This window comes from Pocillopora verrucosa, chromosome 8 (assembly GCF_036669915.1).
Source record: "Pocillopora verrucosa isolate sample1 chromosome 8, ASM3666991v2, whole genome shotgun sequence".
In the NCBI taxonomy this organism is placed as follows: domain Eukaryota; kingdom Metazoa; phylum Cnidaria; class Anthozoa; order Scleractinia; family Pocilloporidae; genus Pocillopora; species Pocillopora verrucosa.
The window spans coordinates 18,411,885-18,433,392 of NC_089319.1; the positions used below are offsets into that span (position 1 = coordinate 18,411,885).

Below are 21,508 nucleotides of genomic sequence, written 5' to 3' on the forward strand. Positions count from 1 at the left end.
TTGGTCTGAAAATTAAAAGTACAGGGTTGTCATTAGAAGCGATTATGAGGCGGCAGACACCCACCAGCTGTCAACCATTTTGGTGCTCAAAGAGGAGATCTAAGTATTTTTGAACTGATGTATTCTAGCATCAATGTCTGGATAACAATAGCTTACTCAAATATGTCCCAAAGGTGCTAGAAATTATATCTCAGCGAGGTTAAACTTTTTCAATTTTTCTGGAGGAGTATGCCTTTCGTACCCCTCTGCTTCATCATTGGGGGTGATTTTAAAAAGGGATAATTTTGTTTCCATGATCATACCTGCCGCTCTTGTAGGATGTTGGCTTGCCTCTATAAATTGAAAGGAAATAAAATGAGACAGTTATTTATGGCAATGGTAACTCTTTATTTGAAGTAAGACTTAAATAAGCAGACTTTTTATTAATTCCTCTACACCAGTAAAAACTCTAAAAAAGATACTAAATAAATGAAGTTTAAACCAATGCATTAAAGTCAATACATACAGCATGAATAGGTTTTCAAGTCCATTAAATTGTTACTTATCACCACAGATTATTATTACTACTGGAAAAAGTTATAGAAAAAGAGACAAACAAAAAGCAAAGGTGCATCCATGGGCAAATGATATCCTTTCTTACATAAGGTTTGAAAGGGAATGGGGTTAAAACATAAATTACCTGCATACCTCTACCTGGTCTTCCTGTTCTTGACAGCACAGCATCCAACGGTGAGTCAGACCCGGGCCCTCTCAATTCTCAACATTTATCATAAAATGAGGTAAATGTTGCTATTAAAAATTACCTGTACAAAAACTTATAAGCTGATTGGCTCATGATTGCCAAACTCATCATAGTTCTCCTAACCACAAAGGCAAACTGTCATGTTATTGCTATCTTCCCTCAATGGAGACTCAAGCTAGCTGCCTTGTAGTACCCTCTTGTCTTCTGTCTAATTATATGGCGAACAACGTGTATGAGAATACTCAAACTTATCAGTTAGAAGTTGTCATCTAGATCTAACACCAAACCAATGTAACAAGAAGATGTGTTTTGTACCAGCTAAAAAGGACAATTAACAATCAGATCTTGGGGGTTAAAGGGTTAAAGTAACCATACATCAGAGAGCCGTGAACTTTGACAGGAAAGGTTAATACACTAATAGATGATCAGTTTCTTTTGCTACATTTTATTAGGAATGAGAAAAGAATATTCGACCAACACCACGCATTCCTACGTGAAACCAGACTTACTTTGAAAGCACTACAGGGGAATGGGGGAATTTATACATTCTTTTACACTGTTAACCAGATAATAAAAGTATACTAACCAGGGCGTTTTCAAAAATTACAATGCTAGCAGCGTAAGCTAATTTTACCTTGCCTGCGCAGCGACTGTTCTGAGCAGTGTCTATTATTTCAATTTAGTTTCTAGATCAGGAGTTTGTTCCACATAGGTAAAAGCTTCCTGGATCCTTTTGGGTACAGCCTGAAAAGAATGACACAAAAATCTGTAAACTTATCTAATATGGTGAGAAATGTAAACAAAGCTAGCGAATTGTTAAGCTGTACCATAGTGATGTTAGTTAAGACCACTAGTCGCAGCTGGTTGTTCAAAGTCCCCAAATTGTTTCCCCTTAATCACTGTAATTTCACCTCTATTAATGCTTTAACTCCCAATGAGTGAAAGACAGAAGTTTCTTCTCACAATATCAATACAATATCAAGCAGAACAAGTGATAAGAAATAAAGAAAAAGATCAAATAATTAATTGAAATAATGTGGGGATAAGTAATTGATCCAAAAATAGATTCTCTGAACTAACATTATAAGAAATGTATGGTTGACAGTAAGGCGAAGAATTACAAATTTGAAAACTGGGACGTAAAAGGTTTTAAGCTGTCATGGTATACTGATGAGTGAGTCTCTATGGCCGGTTTATATTTGTCCTTGACCTGTATTGAATGGTCAATTATTGCAGACCACTTAAACTTGTGGAAAACTAGGAATGATCTCTCAAATGATTTAATCACTGTTTTTAAGTAGTATTTTGAGCGAATTTTTGTTCCCTTAAGTGGTTAAATAGGGCATAAAAGGATGTTTTCTATTGTTTTTTATAAAACAGCTATTCTGTGGAACCGGGTATAAAGCAGTCAAACCTGTAAACTTAACAGTCACCCAGCCATTCCCATGCGGTGACCACTTCATACAGGTTTGATTTTAAGTTCTGGCACCCATCCATAAAATACACAACCAAATATCTACTATTCCCTTAAACATTTGATCAAAATGTCTCCCTCTCCCTTGCGTCAATTAGAAACACTGTATAAAACTTTGGACTACAAATTAAAGTAATTGTAAAATCTCTACATGTTTAAGCTGGACTCCTTCTTTTGTTATGGATCACAATATGTTCAGTCAGTGCATTCCAGTCTTTGTTCTTGAAACCAGAGTTGGACTATGACAGAACTAAAACAACGACTTGTGGAATGCATGTCTGCAGCCTATAGACAAAGAGGAAACGAATGCCCTATTTGTAAACTAAAAACATATGTAGCAAAGCAACCCAATGTAGATAGAATTCACAAAACTTTCCTTCAAGTTAGAAACTTGATTTCAACCCTTTTTCAGCGTATGTAGGTATTTACAATTTTACTGTTACATTTATCTCATGAATTTCTAACCTTAATTCAATGCAAATGATGGCTCTTTAGATTAAATATTTTTTTAATGAAAGATAAGATTTTTACACTTGCTTTAATTGCATTTAAACATCTTCAAACAAAACCTGGCCTCTGAAATTTGGTTCCCACTAATCAAGGAAACATACAGCTAACCAATTTCATGACCAAAAAATGAACCATGTGAAGATTTCGATCATCTATTTATTGCGCTGATAACTTAACACCAAGCTGAGGAATATTAATATGCATTGACAACGGGAAATTAACTCAAAGGAAAACTCATTTTACATACCGTCCGAGTTTGCTTCGCGACGGGCCAAAAGAATCTCTAGGGCTTCATTGAGTGTCCCATCCTGATGAAAGGATACATAAAGAGACTTTTCGTGAACACAAATATAAATATGTCTCAAGTCGTAGAATAGTTTTCGCCAACAAGGCAGAATGCAGTTGTTACATAGGGACATATAGAGACAAAAAATGGTTAGAAAAGGTAGATACTTACGGATGCATAAGTGCTTCGCACTCTGGTATTCTCTTATCTAGCAGTTTCACTGTAGTCAATCTCCATTTGTAACAACATTCCTTGATATCCGTAGTAGTCGCCAGTTTGAAAATTTAGTTGTCTGACAGTCAGCATTCCTGAAAAAGGATCATGGGGTAGGTGTTAGTCAGCACTCGTGACAGTCCTTTGACATAGCCGAAGTTCGCCACCAGGGCAATCGCATACATTAACGCTATGAAATTGTCGGACTCACGGTAAACGTGCTCGAAATTTTCTTCAACCACGTGGTTCACAATTAAAAATATACAGTAAATGAAAAGTCTAACTCGTGTGGACTAGTTGGATAATTGTTATGCAACAGTGTGTAGGTGGAAGGTCAATGAATTTGGGTCATTATGAGACTGGGAGAGAAAGGAGGAGAAACCATTGCCACACTTCCTTAACCATTTCACTCCTTGATCAAATTTGTCATTCTCCTCACTATCAACCCATTACCAATTCTCCAAAAAGTTAGTTCAGAGAATCTAGAAATTGGATCAACTAATTATCTCCAAATAATATTTTTCTTTATTCTTTTCACTTATCTGGTTGATATTGTGTTGATATTGTAAGGAGAAATTCTGGCTTGGTCCACTCATGGGGAGTAAAATGGTCAAGTGCCTCAACTTTCAGCACGGGAAACTTTCAGAATTTTTACTTCTCAACATCTAGAGTGATGATTTGGGGGGATCTTTTTTATTGGATCAGTTCCCTGTAGAAATACAGATACTGGAAGTGAAAGTATCCTATTTGGGATTTAAAAGATTTAATTCAAATCAAGTATGGGTGTGTGCTTATGAATTTATTTGTTCATGGTGGGGCCAACCCTCACTCATTGAACACTTTCCTTGTGTTTTTGGAAAATTGCAAAGTCGTTTTGGGAGCTTAGAACATAAAATTGAAGAAAATGGTTCTCCATATTTCTAGTTCTTGTAGCAATATTTGGCTTTGGAAATAATGCAATAAATTTTTACTGCCACCTTTGGCAGTGAACCAAAGGAAGAATGAAAATGTCTTTTCTTAAAAAATTAGATTGATCCAGGAGGCAGTAGCCTTAGTAGTTTTTAGTGATTGGAAACAACAAGAAGTTCAATTTTTTCCAACCGCAGTCAAATCAATCAATAAATAAACAAATAAATAATAAAAAAACAAGCTTGCAAGCTTCTTCGAAACCAATAATTATTATTCAGTCACATTTCCTTTGTTAAATGATGACCGCAAAGAATTTAGAATTAACGAGATATTAAATAACCCCACATCTACAGTTTTGTACAGAGTTTTAATACACCTTCTAAACTCGAACACTTATACATAGTCTGTCCAATTTAAAATTCTGTGTATTTATTAATATGTAATCAACATACTATTAAAGCTCTTTCCAAAATTTATACAGTCTTAAGTTGATATTATTTTAGGATTTTTCCACACTGTAGCAGTAGGTTACCAATCCAGTGTAGCAACTGAAAACAGAACTGTTCAGTAGTTCACAAAAATTTAGAAGCACTTCCGGTGTACAATAGATGGACCAGATTCGTCATATTCCTGTTTGGAGATCCCATCTGTTGGAAGGTTGATAAGGAAGCTAGGATGGAGCCTCCAATCCAAACAGAGTACTGCGCTCAGGAGGAGCAATGATCTTGATCTCATGGTTGGTGGGGCAAGAGCAGCAATTCTTTCTGCATTCGGTCCAGAAATACCAGGGTAAATAGTTGAACCACCAGAGAGGACAGTGGGCATAGAGATCTTTACGGATGTCAACGTCACACTTCATGATTGAGTTGTAGGTTGTCTCATGGATACCAGCATTTTCCATGCCGAGGAAAGAGGGCTGGAAAAAGCTTCGGCAGCGGAATCGCTCGTTTCCAATAGTGATCACCTGTCCATCAGGGAGCTCATAGCTTTTCTCAAGGCTGGAGCTTGAGCAGCGGTCTGCATCTCCTGTTCAAAGTCCAAGGCAACATAGCACAGCTTTTCTTGATGTCACGGACAATTTCACGCTCAGCAGTGGTTGTGAAAGAGTACCCTCTCTCTGTAAGGATCTTCATGAGGTAGTCAGTCAGATCTCTGCCTGCTAAGTCAAGACGAAGGATAGCATGGGGAAGTGCATATCCTTCATAAATTGGTACTGTGTGGCTCACACCATCACCACTGTCCATAACAATACCAGTGGTACGACCAGAGGCATACAAAGACAAAACAGCCTGGATAGCTACATACATAGCTGGTGTGTTGAAAGTCTCAAACATGATCTGCAAAACAACAAATCAAGATTGACATCAATTGTCACTGAAATCCAAAATTTGAAGAGAGTCTTTATATAAGTTGAATGAAAATATCTATTCATCCCCAGATTTAGCATGGTTGTTAGAGGGGGTCCGGAAGCCTGTCACTGGAATTGGGTTGGTCGGGTAATAAGTAATTTCCCTCCACAAAGAGAAGATCACAAGATGCCAAGTAGACCCACACCCCTTAGTTACATCGTTGATCACTGACCGAACTCAAATTGAAAAAGGAAGAGTAGCTGGTATTTGAAGTAAAAAAGGACAACATAAATTTAGTTTACAATCAAACACGGTCAATTGATCTAGCGTTCTGAACAAGTAAACATATATGCGGAAACAATTGAAGCGATGACGGAAACAATCCTTTGATGACTGGTTCACCCAAACTTACGAAACAATAGAAAATAAATTCATAAGTCAGGGCGAGGACGACTTGATCATATTATTTTCATATGTTATTCGTCCGATCGCGCTCGTTTCATTACAGAATATGCACCCGTGGATCATGAACGAAAAAAGGGGGTGGAGTGTCATTCTTAAGTCCAATTGGGGGCGGGATACAATTTCTTTACAGTTTTAGTAACATACCTGGGTCATCTTTTCTCTGTTTGCTTTAGGGTTCAGAGGAGCTTCTGTCAGGAGAACAGGGTGTTCTTCAGGAGCAACTCGAAGTTCGTTATAGAACGTGTGATGCCAGATCTGCAAAACAATACAAAGTAATTTTAGGATCGAGATTGCGGAAAAGATTTTGAATTAATTTCCTGGTTAGCGCATTTCGTTGTTTACCTTTTCCATATCGTCCCAGTTGGTGACGATTCCGTGTTCTATGGGATATTTCAGTGTTACAATTCCTCTCTTGCTTTGCGCCTCATCGCCGACGTACGAGTCCTTCTGGGCCATACCAACCATCACTCCTTGGTGGCGAGGACGGCCGACGATCGAAGGAAAAACAGCCCTCGGAGCATCATCTCCAGCAAAGCCAGCTTTGCACATACCAGAGCCATTGTCTACGACCAAAGCAGCAACGTCTTCGTCGGCCATTTCGTTGGGAAGGTTTATCGATCGAGACACTGAGATATCAACCACGAACACTGAATGATTTAGGAGGTAATAGGACGTACAAATGTTATGGTACCGCTATATATAGGAGTGTCACACAACAGTAAAGTAGCATGTTGTGACCAAATTTGGTAAAAATTTGAAACTATTCCAGGATCAGTCGGAACATGACAGGGTGACGCAAGTCGGAAAAAGGTGAAAAAATTTCCTCATGCGGAAACGTGTTAATTTTGCACTTGATCATCATACGAGCCAGTTTCGATCTTGCATTTCAAGGCTATATTCTCGTCAACTTTTAGCTTAAAAATTCGAGTAAATCGGAAAAAGAAAAGAAACTAATAATCGGTAAGTAATACAGCAATTCCAATCCAAGATCTTTCAGCTAAGCGGGTTGCCGAACACTGAACAGTGGGTTGTATCCCGCGCCGCAAACCATTTAAAGCTGAAGAAAAAAATTGATAACTAAATGAAATCTCGTGTAACCTCGATGACTTTTCATCGAAATGTTTCCTATAATGACTACGAGTCACTACTTGGGAAAATTTCAAAGCACAGTTCCGTTCCGTTCGTTACTACTTGTGGGGGAGTGTATGGCTTCACGTAAGTTATGTTAATGCTTTCTCGGCACATTACAAAAACAAGTAATTAATGTTTTAACGAGCGTGTTGACAGCTTGTCAAAATAAACTGGATTTACATTGACCTCTAACATTGAGCTCATATCAATTGCGAAATGACATAAAATCAAACAAAAAAAGCGATCTTCTACCATTTATCACAGCCATTAAATATGATAGTATTTTAGACCAAAAATAAATTAAATTTTCTTTATCCTACATCTTTTTCATACAATTATTTCCGGCTTTTGTTTGGGAGTCGAATTCTATCCAGAGTCTTATTTTTTCATATTTCCGAGGTTCTTATGACTATCCCTGTATGAGTAACGTATGAAAAATGCTTTTTTTTTTTCTTTCTGAACGTAAAGCACATTAAAATGTTGCACGCCTATGACTATCCGCTCCTCCCCGCTAAGAAATCAGGAAGGGGACGGGTGACCGCAGATAAACGGACAGGCTCGGCATATGAGTAAATACTTAGAAGTTGGTTAAAGCGTCATAATAATCGATAACAGCTTTCAGGGCATTGGATGTAAATCGAAACCAGTTAGTGTAGTAACAAAGTACACAGGAAATATATCCTAATCCTCATCCGGCTCAGGCTGACCGAAATAAATGTGGGGACCAAAATATTTCGACAGAGGGTTTTATACTAAAGAAGTCTTCCAGGAGAAGGGACTCTTGCATCTTACTAGTATTAGGGCAGTGTTTCAAGTAATTATCGAAAGTGATTTATTGTGGGTGATGTGTTGTAAAGTAGTTTATGTATTTTAAGTAATATATGTCGTAAATAAAGATTTGTATATATAAATAAACCCCTTGAATTATGTCTTTTTTTTTGTTGATAAGGTATGGGGTCGGTCCCATCCAGCGATGACCACCACCCACCCCACACCCTCTTTAAAACGGGTCGTAACCGTAGCATTCGCGAGTGTCTCAAATTACAAAAGGGAGCGAACTCAACAAATAGGGTTTCAGTAAGGTTTTTTTGATGCTACCCGTAATCAACAGATCTTGGAGAACCAAAATATGAGTGGCAAAGACAGTGAATAAACTGCAATATTTAAAAGAAGCAATAAACACGATTTTATCACTCAGATAAAAAAAAAAAAAAAATGAAAAGCGAACAGGTTTGAGCAAATGCTCAATTTTACTTTACCGAACTCTAGTTTGTGAAATGAAGTTTCAGTTTGATGCATAATTCTGGGAACACGCTGTAAAACGCACTGCACATGAGTGCATATTTGAGCATCGGTCAATTACGCATTTCCGGTTAAGTATTAAAATCCAATGTAAACAAGATAAAATCCCGCACCGCGAAGTTTGAAAACAAAAAGGAAGAGTTAGCATAAGAAAGTAGGGGAAAGTTTGTTTTTTCATTTGAGTTTCAAGCGCTTGCACCAAGGGGTTTGGTGTTTGCACCGACAACAAAATATGAAAGAATTTCGGGCGCGTTCGTGCTCGACAAGAGCAATTTTTTCCACGTAGTTGTTTTTGTTGCGTTGGTTCGGTCGTGCGGTTCCTTCGCAGAAAAGTGTGGGAAAGCCAACAAAAGCAGCCGCAAATAAGCCGGCCGAAAGTATTTTCTGTATGAAGATTTAACTGATTAATCTGAACAACCGAACAACACATAAAAAGCGCACACAACTGTAAATGCCCGAAGTTGACGCATGCCTATACGTTTTGCCGCGGTGTTCGCAGTTACTTCTGCCAAATGAACCCAGTCCTAATCGCGTACTCAGATCCTATTATAGCTACCGCGGAAGGTCTGGGTACGAGATTAATCCAGTTCGTTCTCTAAATGGAAGCCATTGAAATTGTTATGAACAGTTATCAATCAAAATTATCTGTTGAATTCATTACCATATTAAGTCAAGGAAATTACCATATAAGGTAATAAACTGACCTAATTAATCTGGCCTCCCTCTTAGTACCCCCATTTGCTCTCTGTTACGTATGTTCATTGGGCCAATTAAAAGAGTAGATTGAAAGAAATCCTTACTTTTTAGGCTGCTAGTGAAAGAGAAAACCTTAAAATGGCTGATGATGATATTGCTGCGTTGGTTGTAGACAATGGCTCTGGTATGTGCAAAGCTGGCTTTGCCGGGGACGATGCACCTAGAGCTGTCTTTCCGTCGATTGTTGGTCGTCCTCGCCACCAAGGAGTGATGGTTGGTATGGGCCAGAAAGACTCGTACGTCGGTGATGAGGCGCAAAGCAAGCGAGGAATTTTGACACTGAAATATCCTATTGAACATGGAATCGTCACGAACTGGGACGACATGGAGAAGGTAAATTTTGAAACTAAGAAGATCTGCCCACATATCGAAGCGCGTCACTTGAATCTCTGGAAGTTCAAACACGAGGCGTTTACCTCACGTGTTTTTTTTCGTTACAGATCTGGCATCACACATTTTACAATGAACTCCGAGTTGCCCCTGAGGAACACCCTGTTCTCCTTACAGAGGCCCCTTTGAATCCGAAGGCAAACCGAGAAAAAATGACGCAGGTAAATTCAAGAAAATTTATCAGAGGGCTTAATGTGGGTGTTTTCTTTTAATGTCTTTGGTTTTGCGCATTAAGCATTTTGAAAAGATTGAAATGGCTCAGTGTCTAACATAAAACTTCCGTTTCAAATATTACTTTTCATCTAACATGGAACGGCTAAGGAACATTTTAGATTTAGGTTATTTTTCGGCGTGCCCACTTAAAATGTTGTAACGAAAAGCAACAAGATGTTCGGAGATGAAATTGCTTTCCTCATAGTTCAAGCTTAGGAAACTTCACTTTCACTTAAATGTTAAGACGAAAAAATGGCGGTATGAATATAGTAGACAACTCAATTTTAGAGGTTTAAAACTCATCTCATTCGTATTTTTTCAGATCATGTTTGAAACATTCAACTGTCCAGCTATGTATGTAGCTATCCAGGCCGTGTTGTCTCTGTATGCCTCTGGTCGTACCACTGGTATTGTTCTGGACAGTGGTGATGGTGTGAGCCACACCGTGCCTATTTACGAGGGCTATGCCCTGCCCCATGCAATCCTACGTCTGGACTTAGCTGGGAGAGATCTGACAGATTACCTCATGAAGATTCTAACAGAACGTGGTTACTCCTTTACGACCACTGCTGAGCGTGAAATTGTCCGTGACATCAAAGAAAAGCTGTGCTACGTGGCATTGGACTTTGACCAGGAGCTGCAAACTGCTGCTTCAAGCTCCAGTCTTGAGAAGAGCTACGAGCTTCCTGATGGTCAAGTCATAACCATAGGAAATGAGAGGTTCAGGTGCCCCGAAGCATTGTTCCAACCATCTTTCCTTGGCATGGAAGCTTCTGGTATCCACGAGACAACCTACAACTCAATCATGAAGTGTGACGTTGACATCCGTAAAGACCTCTATGCCAACACTGTCCTCTCTGGTGGTACAACCATGTACCCTGGTATTGCTGACCGAATGCAGAAGGAAATCACAGCCTTGGCGCCCTCCACCATGAAGATCAAGATCATTGCTCCCCCTGAGCGAAAGTACTCTGTTTGGATTGGAGGCTCCATCCTGGCTTCCTTATCAACTTTCCAACAGATGTGGATCTCCAAACAGGAGTACGATGAATCTGGTCCAGCCATTGTGCACCGCAAGTGCTTCTAAACCTTACCACCCTTGTTGATTCTCAACATTATTTATCCTTCCCAAAAATTTCAAACTTCGGCTATTACAGGAAATATTTCAAAATGAACATCAAGATGCCTTATCCAGTTGGTGATATTATTTACCTTTGTTTCTTAAAACAATTACTAGTTACTATTTGCAATGTTTAATAAACTCGCACTCAGAACCCTAAAAGTTTAAATCTTTGATATCTCACCATGTACATTGCTGGTTTATGATCGTTTCAGTAACGACGTTTTATCTTGTTCATTTTGAGTCCGCTCCTTTTTTTTTTTTTTATTGATACCCTGCCTCTAGATAAGCCATCACCACATCCCAGCTTATCCATACCTTTCTTTATGGAAAGAAATCTTTTGGGCTCCTAAAATGATAGTCCTTGCACCTAGAAGCTTCCTTTTACTCTGCTGGGTTTCACACACAAAAAAGTGTGGGTACTATTCCCTTGGGAAAAACGGCAAGGACATGTCCCCTTTAGATTCCAATGGCATCAACATCAAAATTTGAAAATGAGTGTTTACAAACAGTGTTTCTAATAGAGTAAGGAATGTCAAATGATTGTTGGTGTTAAAACTAAAGGAGTATTGTCTTATTTGACAAGTGTTATTGTCTAAGAAACAACAAGAAAAACAGGTTGGCTGTCAATTTTTATTTCTCAGCATAAAAAATGTAAAGAATTGAGCAAAAAAATTCCTTGAGGGCATCTTTCTTTACTAAACAAAACAAAACCTTTCACGGTGCCTTTTGAATACATAGTCACTAAGTTGGTGAAATACGTAAACCACATTTTTTGTTTCGTGTAGCATACTATTCAGTACACTCTATTTCTCTAAGATTCCTGCCTAATAGTCTTATTTATAAATCTGAAGAATAAGTAATGTCCCAAATATAGGAGAGAAGCTTGCCAGTTCAGTGGAAGGCTGCCTATGAGAACCAATGCTAAAGGTAAAGGCTAGAAATTGTGAAACATGCCCTTCAAAGGTACTGCAATGAGCAAATAGTCTACTCTGATTGTCAAGATATGTTACTGAACCAAAGGGCAAATCCAACAAAAAAGTGTTGGTATGCTGGGTAACTTTCTCTATGAAAGTTGAAATTGATAACCAATCAACAACCTAAGTAGCTCCATTCTCTGGAAACACACACACAAAAAAAACCATTGAACATTTCAAGTTTCAAAAACTTTTCCTGCTAACATAAGCTGAGGGAAGAGCTATTAAATAAAATGAGTTTCATTTGCAGTTTCATATCAAAGATCTTTCCCTAATCCTCATTTTGAACCAGAAGCTCCTGTCATTTTGGGAATGACCCTATCAATAATGAAACTACAGATTCTGACAGGAAGCTTTTCCTTGCAATAAAACTCTATTTGTGGGACTGTATCCGATCATTTTCCCTCCCTATTTGGGAAATACTATTTTGCACATATTTTGCAAGTCTATTAAACTAACTACTCTATGTAAATTAAACTCTCCATCCATATATATTTACTAGTTGTACCTGTTTGTCAATCAATCAGTCATACTTGTGACCAAATTTTACACAGTCACCTTTTTTTTCCAACAATCAACACCCATACTATTGCTTTCAAGAGTCAGCAGTAAAAGTTCCAGTGTGTTCCTGAGTGATTGCTCTTAGGACAACAATTTCTGACAAATAAAGGGATCAACATGTAATTCATCCAGAAAAGGGTAAGAACCAAGGTAATAAAACAATAGACCACATGCAATGAGTGAATAACATGTTTCCCTTTATGAGATGATTAAAAAAATGTATGGGAATCTCTGGTAATGGGGAAATTGTTGACTGAATCATGTATTATGACTGAATCATATTTTTTTTATTATTTGCTCTGCAAATAATAAAAAAGCGGGATTTTTATTGCATTATAATCCACTTACATGCCAGAGCTTCACAACTGTACACCATTTGCAAAAAATATGGCAAACATTTGTTTCTTAAATACAAAAGTACAAAAAGTCATAACTTAAACTTCCAAAATAAACAAAGTTTTGTGTATATGTAAAAAAAACAAACCAAAAAGCAATAACAATCTGGGTGTATCCAGCTAGGACTGCTTTTTATAATAAATGTTTGACCACAAGCAAAAGAGGAAACTTAAAAAAAGTCACATCAAAAAAGCCAATATGATGAATTGGATGGCATCAAATATAAGTTACGTTATAAATTGTAAGAATTTTCTTGAACTATACCATTTAACTAGTGAAAAGTGAAATATAAACCTAGATCATTATTAGAAGGCATCAATAAGTCAAGGTCAATACATTTGGGCAGTTAGGCACAATAATGTTGAACTGTATGTACACTTCAAGACACATTTCACAGAAGATATACAGCTGACAAGGAATCAAGATAATCAATATAATTATCAAAAAGAACCCTTAGTTCAATGCTGCTTGAGTGACTTTCTTTTTCCTGGCTTGAAGCATGTCATAGAATGGATCAATGATCATACTAGCCCTGAGGAAAAAAAAAAGGAAAAAAAAAATTCATCATCTGTGATCAAATGCAGTTGAATATACTCAGTCTTGTAATATCTCCTCAGGGTAAGGGGGGGTGTGTGTGGGGGGGAGGGGGGGGGGAAATCCTGGATTTAAAGTGCTTGGGTTAACTTTGGAAGGAAACATATTAACAGTCGGAAATAACCCTGAGAAGGAAAGAGAGGCGATAAATGTAACTCCTAATGGAAACCATTCATCTATCCTCAAACCTTAATTTTTCTCAAACATCATTGGCACATCAGTGGAGTTATAAATATTCCTGTAAATATCATATTTAAGGAAACAATTCTGATTGATTAAGATTAGGACCAATGATACCTAGAGTTTACTCAACTCAAAATTAGAGAGAACAAGTTTTCTCACATTTCCACCAGATTGAAATTAAAAGATGTTTCCCTGATACAAAATGTTTGCTCACTTCCTGTCAACTTACATCAACTCCCCTATATCTCAAACTTTTTTTCATTTTCCTTCACAGTTTTAGTTATCATGGTGTTAAAGTTCATAAAAGCTATGAACAAAACATGTTTAACTCACTTGATACAACCAATCCAGATTTCCCTTTCTTCCTCAGAGAATGCACAGATACGATATACATCATGATGTCCTGCAGTATTTTAGCAATGAGTTACAAGTGTAGTACATATCAGGTACACAAAACATGAGGTCTACCAGGACTGAAAGGGGACTTCAGCAGGAATCAGAATTTTAAATTCCTGTATTAATAGTAATTATTATAATAGTAGTAATTATTAAGAACAATATTAGTTATCAATATTATTATTTTTGCAGTACATCGTCATAGTTGTCTCAGTCAATGCACACTACAATTGGAGTCAATTTTTTTTCATTAATAGAAACCTTCTGACCTTCTACAACTTTTCCTTCGGAGTCTGTTTTACAAGCTTTTATAAGCCCTGAGGAATTATCAGCTGAATATATTTCGAAGCAATACTGAAAGAAAAACAAAAAAATCCTATGTAGAGCAAGTCCTCTTAGGTCAATTCTGTATCAATATACAACTAAAACAAGCCTTACTACTAATTTCTACAAGCTTACATTATTATTAAAAGTTACCTTTCTCCGTGCATCTTGCACTTCTCTAACTTGTAAATTTTCCAAAGGAATAATGCCACGTGGTTCCCTGTCCTATAAAAAACATTGCAATTTTTCCAAGCCTTAACAACACCACTGGAAAATGATAACTTCCAATTCACTAACAAAACAGGACCCAATCTTAATACTTGAATGCCCTAATCACTGAAAAATAGCAAAGTACTGGAGTGCACTTGTTGCTTCTCCTTTCCACCTAACATGTATTTTCTTTTGAATAAGTAAGGAGAACTTGGTGTTTTATCAAGGTAACACCTAGTTGGTGACTTTGTCTTTTCTATCCACATGTTTGCTGCATAATGTACCAATATTGCAAGAAGCATTTACACAATTATCAATCATTTCTGATAGTTAATTGAAAGGGTTATTGTACACCAAAGTAATGTTTTGGGAGGTAGACAGAAAACTTACCCCTATATTCTTGAAATAATAGAGGCAATTATCTTTAAGGATGAAGTACCGTTTCCTCCAACTTTTGTGCAATCCACCTTGACAAATATGAAAATATGTTTGTGAGATTTTGCAAATTTTGTGGTTAAGTAAAGAAAAAAAAAATCATAAAAACACAAAAGCCATTACCTTCCTTTATAAGCCAGCCTTCCCTATCAGGATTGAAAAATGTTCTTGTTATATCATTTCCATCATCTTCTGGGATCTTGAACTGTTCATTTTTTATGCTCTCATATAAACTCTAGAATTATAGCAAAAGAAAGTAACAAATGTAACTATACACGTGCAGCTAAATACATTTAGTACCTAGTACAAAACAACTCCCCTTCTCCCCCCCCCCCACCCTTTCAAGGCTAATCACAGAGTGGTAATTTTCCAATATACACTATTGATTATTTGAATAACTTTTTCTCAAATGAGAACCACTTGGGCATGACAGTTGTCTTGTCCTATGTAAACACTCTCACTGATGTACTCGACAGAACTCAAAGCACACTTCAATCTAAAAACATTAGGTTTGAAGGCAAAATTTAAGTGACCAGAATCTATGGACCCTTCCAACAGGGACAGAAATACACAGACATGTACCCCGAGAATATAATTTCTTGTCTGTCTGCTCTTCAAGTTTATTCAAGAAGTGGAGATTTTATTTTGATCTAAACAACATGTTAGCAATTTTCCAATAAAAAGTACTGAGAGAACAGACTAGCATTTCTTACATGTAAATCTCTACTGGATTTAAAATAATTCACCAACCGCTAGGGTGTCCGAAGGTATATCTTCTCCACAGTTGATTCCTCTGTTCATTTGAATAAATTTCTCCAACGTAGGCTACAAAACATAATAAGCTGATTAATGATATTACCTGCACAATTTTAATCACACTGTTTCTTCATAGTTGTCAGAATATAGATAATAATAATAACAATAATACTTTTCTGGAAATGGTGTGGCCTAATGTATAGGACCCTAAACTCTGGAGTAAAAACTTGAGCACTTGCTAGAATTGAATTGAATTGAATGAATTGTTTTTATTACACTAACCTTATCCTTGACACTTGGGTTGTGAAGACTGGTGTTCAATAAGATGATTGAGAAGCTCAAAACATAACAAGTATCTGTAGATTGAAACCAAATGTTTTTTTTTAGATGCAATGATTATAACTTAGCTTATCTTTTGTATTCAACTCACCAGTTGATGTAAACATTTCTGGGTTCTGATCACAATATCTCTTAGCAAATGCTTCCATCATTCTGTCAATCTTCTGGGCTTCACCAGGTAGACGGAAGCTCCACAGGAACTCTCTACAGGGATAAAAACAACCACTGGTTGATGATGAAGATGTTAACAGAAGATATTGTATTAAATGAGTAGCCAACACAAAGCATTGCCAACAATTTTGTAGACCCTAATTGTGTGAGTTACACATTTGTCTCAGTTGTACTTCTGTGCATATATGGTTACTACAGTTATACCAAACTTTATGGCATAAAATCCATTTCAAAAGACTACAGCTTGATATTTTTGTGAGACCACTGAAGGCCTCAAAACAAAACAGAAGCTCTCACTGACAGTGATGTTTTGCATTTGACACATTTGATGAGTCTGCTGAGACAGATTGGTTGCTAGGTTTCTATTTTCTGAATCAAGGTGTGTTTCTTTTTTAAGTTCTGCCATCCATTAACATGGCTCTGCTGCCTTCACTTTTGTCAATCACCCTCAAAACCATCTGCTATGCAAACTATGCTCCTGATCACCTCAAATTTCTGAGCAGAAGTAAGTAAAACACTGTAGTTGTCAAGCTGACTCACCTCAGGGCGTCTACCAACAATCTTCGTTCAAAATTATGAAGCTCAACAAAGATTCTGAATACTTCTAGGTTAAACTCTTTGCTGTGTAATGATATTGATTCAATAATCAAAGTAAGCACTATTTTGCTGACAGGGGAAGTTTTGAAAATGATCACACCATGTCTAAATAATACACACTACTATCATGGAGATCTCAGATATGTTATTGGAGGAGAAGGGTTGATGAATGAGAGAAATTAACCCTTTACACCCTAACATCAGTATGCATATTCTCCATACTGCCTCTATACATTTCCTGAAGCCCTGACAAAGAGAATTTGTCTAAAAATCAAGAGCTTTACAGGTTGGTGATCACTTCCTTAATTCTCGTGACCTTATTGTTTGATTCAGGAGTGATAGTGTAAGGAGAAATTAGAAACTGGTCACTGTTAGGGGTTAAAGGGTTAATAAAAGAATTATTTAGCAATTATTGCCAACAATAACCTTTAAGGAAAAATTAAAGTTTAACATGTCTTACATCCATGCATCCCAAATTCTGGTTGTATACTACCAAGTGGCATGGATGCTATTAAACAGTATCTTTCATAATTACTGTTATGCAAGACTTTGCTGTTCTAGAAGTACGGGGCCAAATGCCTTTGGCATCAACTCTGTCTTTACATTTGAATAATCTCTTAGGCAAACTCTAACTATGTGTCTGAGTAAATAACTTACTTTTCTCCAAGATAGTTTCCAATCATTGTTTTATTAAGTCCTTCTTCATTGAAAAGGAAGTAAGCAATGTCTTCGGGTGTGCTATTGAGCAGAGTGTTGGTTACCAGATATTCTATTCCCTGCAAGTATTTGTATAAAAGAAAAAACAGTTTGATTCCTCTCTCCATAGAAAAGTAATAGGAAGAGTTGGAAATAAAGGTCCCATTATCTTCTCAGTTGATGTCATTTTTATCAACAGCTGATCAAAAAAAAGTCACAATGGTGCTAAAATGATGCAACTAGAGTGAACAGTTCTTGTCTTGCCAGCAAAAATAACATGGAGTGCTTGCCATAGTACATACCTTCTCTGGATCAATGTTAAACTTTTTCTTTCCAGTTAATAATTGTTTGGCTCGAGGATCATCCTTAGTACTGTTTATAACAGAAATTAATAATAAAATGAGAAGATCATGTCCTGCAGAGTCTAAATTATAATTGAATGATTGCTATAAAGTTTGTCAGCCTGCACAAGATTACGCAAGGATGAAACAAAGCCTTTTTATCAAAGGGGATGATACCTTTGTTGCAGTTGGTTCACCTCTTTCACCTCATCACTTCCATGAGAGACCAAAAATGAATTCTGCTTACAATGTTAAGACATTCTCAAGGAATAAAGCAATAAGAAGAAAGAAGAATATCCCAACTGCAAAATATTGTTTGATTTGGTGATAAGCTCCCAGAGCAGAAAATATAAGAATTGCTAACAAAAGTTGCGTTAACCTACATAGGTCAAAGCCAGTAGTCCTTTCCCAAGGAAATTAGAATTGGTTTTTTTTTTAGTTGAAATAGCTGCTTGAAGAAGGTGGCTTCTCTATGCAGAAAGCTTTCACTTCATTAGCATTATAATTGAGGTGTATCATAATCCCAACTCGTGTCCATAAACCTATGATATCTATATTAAATTATAGTAAGTGACATCAAATTGTTCATCTCACAAGCTGTACAATGTTAACATGTATATATTTAAGTCATTTATTGCTGTACAACCTTTACAGAAACCATCTGCTCAAAACACATTGAAATATTTTATTTTCAATTACCTATTGTCGCGTTGTTCAATAGTATCCATTTCTGATGAAACTTCAGCTATTTCATCTTTCAGTCGCTAAAATCAGAAAAAGAAACTTTAAAAACAAGAATATTCTTGACATTAACATCTTGTAAGTTACAAAGTGAAATCAAGGTCAATGTCTAACTCAAGGTACAAGAATCTTCTCAACTCTCTAATAAAGATAATTTGATCAAAATATTGTTAGATCAGTTATACATGTACACTACTTATGCAATCCTATCAAAGCTAAACAGCTGTAAAATCTCAATTACTACAACCAAGTTCAAGGCAAAAATAGCAAATTGAGCAATAAGAATATTTTGCAGTATAAATACTGTAATGTCAACCAACTTGTGAACTGATGGTTTGATGAGTACCCCTTCATTTGTGGGTAAACAGTATTTCAAATACACAAAAACCTCAGATCAATAAAAATTTTAGCAAAATAATTGTGTGAGGAGAGACTTTTTCTGCAAATATCTGTGCTAAAAATCTTTAGATGACGTGACATGTAATTATGTAATTTAAGACATTTTATTTAATATAGCACTGACTGGGTCAAAGCTCAGCTTTGAAATTGACAGTGTAAAAATATTTGTATCATAAACAGAAGACTAAATTAAATGGACATTTAAATTAAATCTGGCTCCAAAAATAAATAAGAAGTCATTTGATCTACAAAAAAATTTTTTATGATGAAAGAAACAAGAGATAAATGGTAAAAGAGGAAATGGATACAACTCATTTTTTCACCCTAAAAAGTTATTTTTCATTATTCATGAGTTTAAGCTATCTAGATTTTTTTTATCCTTCAGTATCCTCAGTCTTAATTGTTTTCCACTCTGATATTTTTATACCTGTTGAAGGACACTTTAATCTTGACTGTCACACAAGTAAAGTTTGTACTTAATAAAATTAATATCAGGTACTCAGCATAATGTAAAAAGGCGTCTCATCTGTATTGTACCTGAATTTCAATCAACAACTCTGATTTTCTTTTTCTTATGCCAGAGAGGAGAGCTATCTCCTTGGGTGTTAAACCTAAAATCAAATGAAACAAGCATCTACATTAATACAGGAAAGCCATGAAAAATAATTTCAAAATTAGAAAATGAAAATTTGGCCAAATGGTACAATAAAACATACAACATTTCAGGCACCAGGTACTGTATTTTTTTTATTATGTACCAATTAAATGTAAGGTTACTCAATATATTTACCACTGCTTAAGAATCAAAATGAACTTTTATTAAGCTTCATACAGAAGCACTAACCTCACTTTGTTACTCTAACCTAATACAAAATTTCTTCATATAAATAGAGAAATTAAGCAGACAGCTTTTTTATTGTAAACATAAATTTTTGAATTGATATGGAACAGAACTGGCTCATAATGTCTTTTTCTCTATCTGTCCCCCAATTCAGTAACAACAATAAAAAAATGATATATATTAATAATATTAATATCCACATCAAAGCCAATAAAACACAAAAAAAAATACAGAGTAGACAGAAGGTAAAAAAAGGTTAATGAAATGCTCAAAGCAACTTCAATCCATTTCCAAAAGTCCTTTTTTTCATTTTTGGTCTCTTTTTAATTGATCACCCCTCCCACACTTCCTGCAAGAAAATGAATTTGAAGTTACAGTAAAATCATTCACATTCCAAACCCTTAACATCACAGCTTCCTGCTGCGTTTAAGAAGCATCAATCAGCTTGTTTTACCAACAGCTACAGATGCTCTTTTGCAAAACTCTTGAAGTAACCAAATCACAGTTTCTACCCCAAGCTATTCAACTTTAACACAAATAAAATATGCGGTATCTCATACAGACATGAAGCGAGAGATCATAATTTACGGTTCTTTAAAAATAACAATTAACCAGTAGCATTATCTGGTTCACGTCTACATAAACATGTCTCACGAAAAAAAATAAATTAAGTACCTTAAGTAAATGCAAATATTTATTTACAAGAAGCAAAAATTTTGAAAAGAAGAATCTGTTCATTAAAGATTTAGAACATCGAAGAAAACGAAAAAAAAAATGAAAGAACCGAGAAGAAAGTACGCACCGCCCAGAGTAATGAAGGCATGAGGTAGACGGACTTAAACGTTACCCCAATACTTATAGACTACAAACCACATCAAACTTTATTGATACTCAACTGATTTCTGACTGAAGTACTGTTCGCTTAATGGTACATGGCATGAAAAAGCGTTACATTTATCAACATCTTGATATAAGGAACCATGTTCACTCAAATTTTCTTCCGACACTTTATCGTTTCCGACTCAAGATAGTTAACTTGGAAAGCTAAGTCGAATATGCAGTGCTGAAAGAAGATGAAAGCTAACAGCACAACTGCTTTAAATAGACTCAGCCCGGCCCTAAGCTACAGCTCACATCCCCCCACCGTCGCTGTCTTACCGTTCATGTTCTTCTCTGAATTACTCCTGTCTTGCATTGGAAGGGTGGACATTTTGCTCTCCTCTTTAAGTATCACGCTTTTCAAAGTTAAAATGTTTCTCTAACCACTGCAGATGAGTGAATTTGCAGTCTATTTGAAGAACTTCCGACTAGCAACCTACGCCATCTTGTTTACATTCTTAGACGTCGCCGACTAGAACCCAGGCCTTCACAGAGTTAACGCCCAAGGACGAGGTCCCTTCACCTTTGGGCGTCCCTGTCAATAGGTACAAGTTGAATTTCAGATCAGTGTGGAACACATACAGTGATTCTCGCTGTGTTATGGGTCTTGACAGGCACAGCTGAAGTCAAAGTCCCAATTTAATTTAAAATGATTAGTGTGTAATTTATCCTCAAATGAAGCGTTGTGAGGAAAATGTTAATCACGAAACTTAAAAAAATGTTTGGTTTGTCACGTTCACAATAAAGCCTTGGGTATTACTATGTCATGGTAAGAAGTGAAAAACCCAAGAAATCGCCAATTTTTGAAAAAA

The 21,508-nt window shown here is 36.4% G+C and overlaps 2 protein-coding genes and 1 pseudogene across 2 annotated transcripts; 1 reads left to right on the top strand and 2 right to left on the bottom strand.

Moving 5' to 3' along the window:
• Window positions 1–4,482: 4,482 nt before the first annotated feature.
• Window positions 4,483–6,623, bottom strand: LOC131795503 (actin, cytoplasmic-like; annotated as a pseudogene).
• Window positions 6,624–9,138: 2,515 nt separating this feature from the next.
• On the top strand, window positions 9,139–11,029 carry LOC131795504 (actin-3). The gene is made up of 3 exons (XM_059113091.2): window positions 9,139–9,470; window positions 9,578–9,688; window positions 10,063–11,029. The coding sequence occupies exons 1-3, from the start codon at window positions 9,216–9,218 to the stop codon at window positions 10,825–10,827; spliced, it is 1,131 nt and encodes a 376-aa protein (XP_058969074.1). The 5' UTR covers window positions 9,139–9,215; the 3' UTR covers window positions 10,828–11,029.
• A 457-nt stretch (window positions 11,030–11,486) lies between these two features.
• Window positions 11,487–21,156, bottom strand: LOC131795502 (cytohesin-1-like). Its single transcript, XM_059113088.2, has 15 exons — window positions 20,976–21,156; window positions 19,514–19,587; window positions 18,536–18,600; window positions 17,798–17,867; window positions 17,457–17,575; window positions 16,743–16,823; window positions 16,123–16,235; window positions 15,975–16,048; window positions 15,687–15,761; window positions 15,060–15,171; window positions 14,892–14,968; window positions 14,445–14,516; window positions 14,237–14,321; window positions 13,905–13,974; window positions 11,487–13,326 (listed from the first exon to the last, which is right to left on the bottom strand). The coding sequence occupies exons 1-15, from the start codon at window positions 21,025–21,027 to the stop codon at window positions 13,248–13,250; spliced, it is 1,218 nt and encodes a 405-aa protein (XP_058969071.1). The 5' UTR covers window positions 21,028–21,156; the 3' UTR covers window positions 11,487–13,247.
• Window positions 21,157–21,508: the final 352 nt, after the last annotated feature.

Bases quoted from the DNA above. Each gene is read 5' to 3' on its own strand.
- LOC131795504 (XM_059113091.2), top strand. From the start codon at position 9,216: ATGGCTGATGATGATATTGCTGCGTTGGTTGTAGACAATGGCTCTGGT. The intron at 9,471-9,577 runs GTAAATTTTGAA...TTTTCGTTACAG, and splicing joins ACTGGGACGACATGGAGAAG to ATCTGGCATCACACATTTTA. The intron at 9,689-10,062 runs GTAAATTCAAGA...GTATTTTTTCAG, and splicing joins ACCGAGAAAAAATGACGCAG to ATCATGTTTGAAACATTCAA.
- LOC131795502 (XM_059113088.2), bottom strand. From the start codon at position 21,027: ATGTCCACCCTTCCAATGCAAGACAGGAGTAATTCAGAGAAGAACATG. The intron at 17,868-18,535 runs GTAATTGAAAAT...TGTTATAAACAG, and splicing joins ATTGAACAACGCGACAATAG to TACTAAGGATGATCCTCGAG. The intron at 14,517-14,891 runs GTAAGTTTTCTG...TGTTTTTTATAG, and splicing joins ATTATTTCAAGAATATAGGG to GACAGGGAACCACGTGGCAT.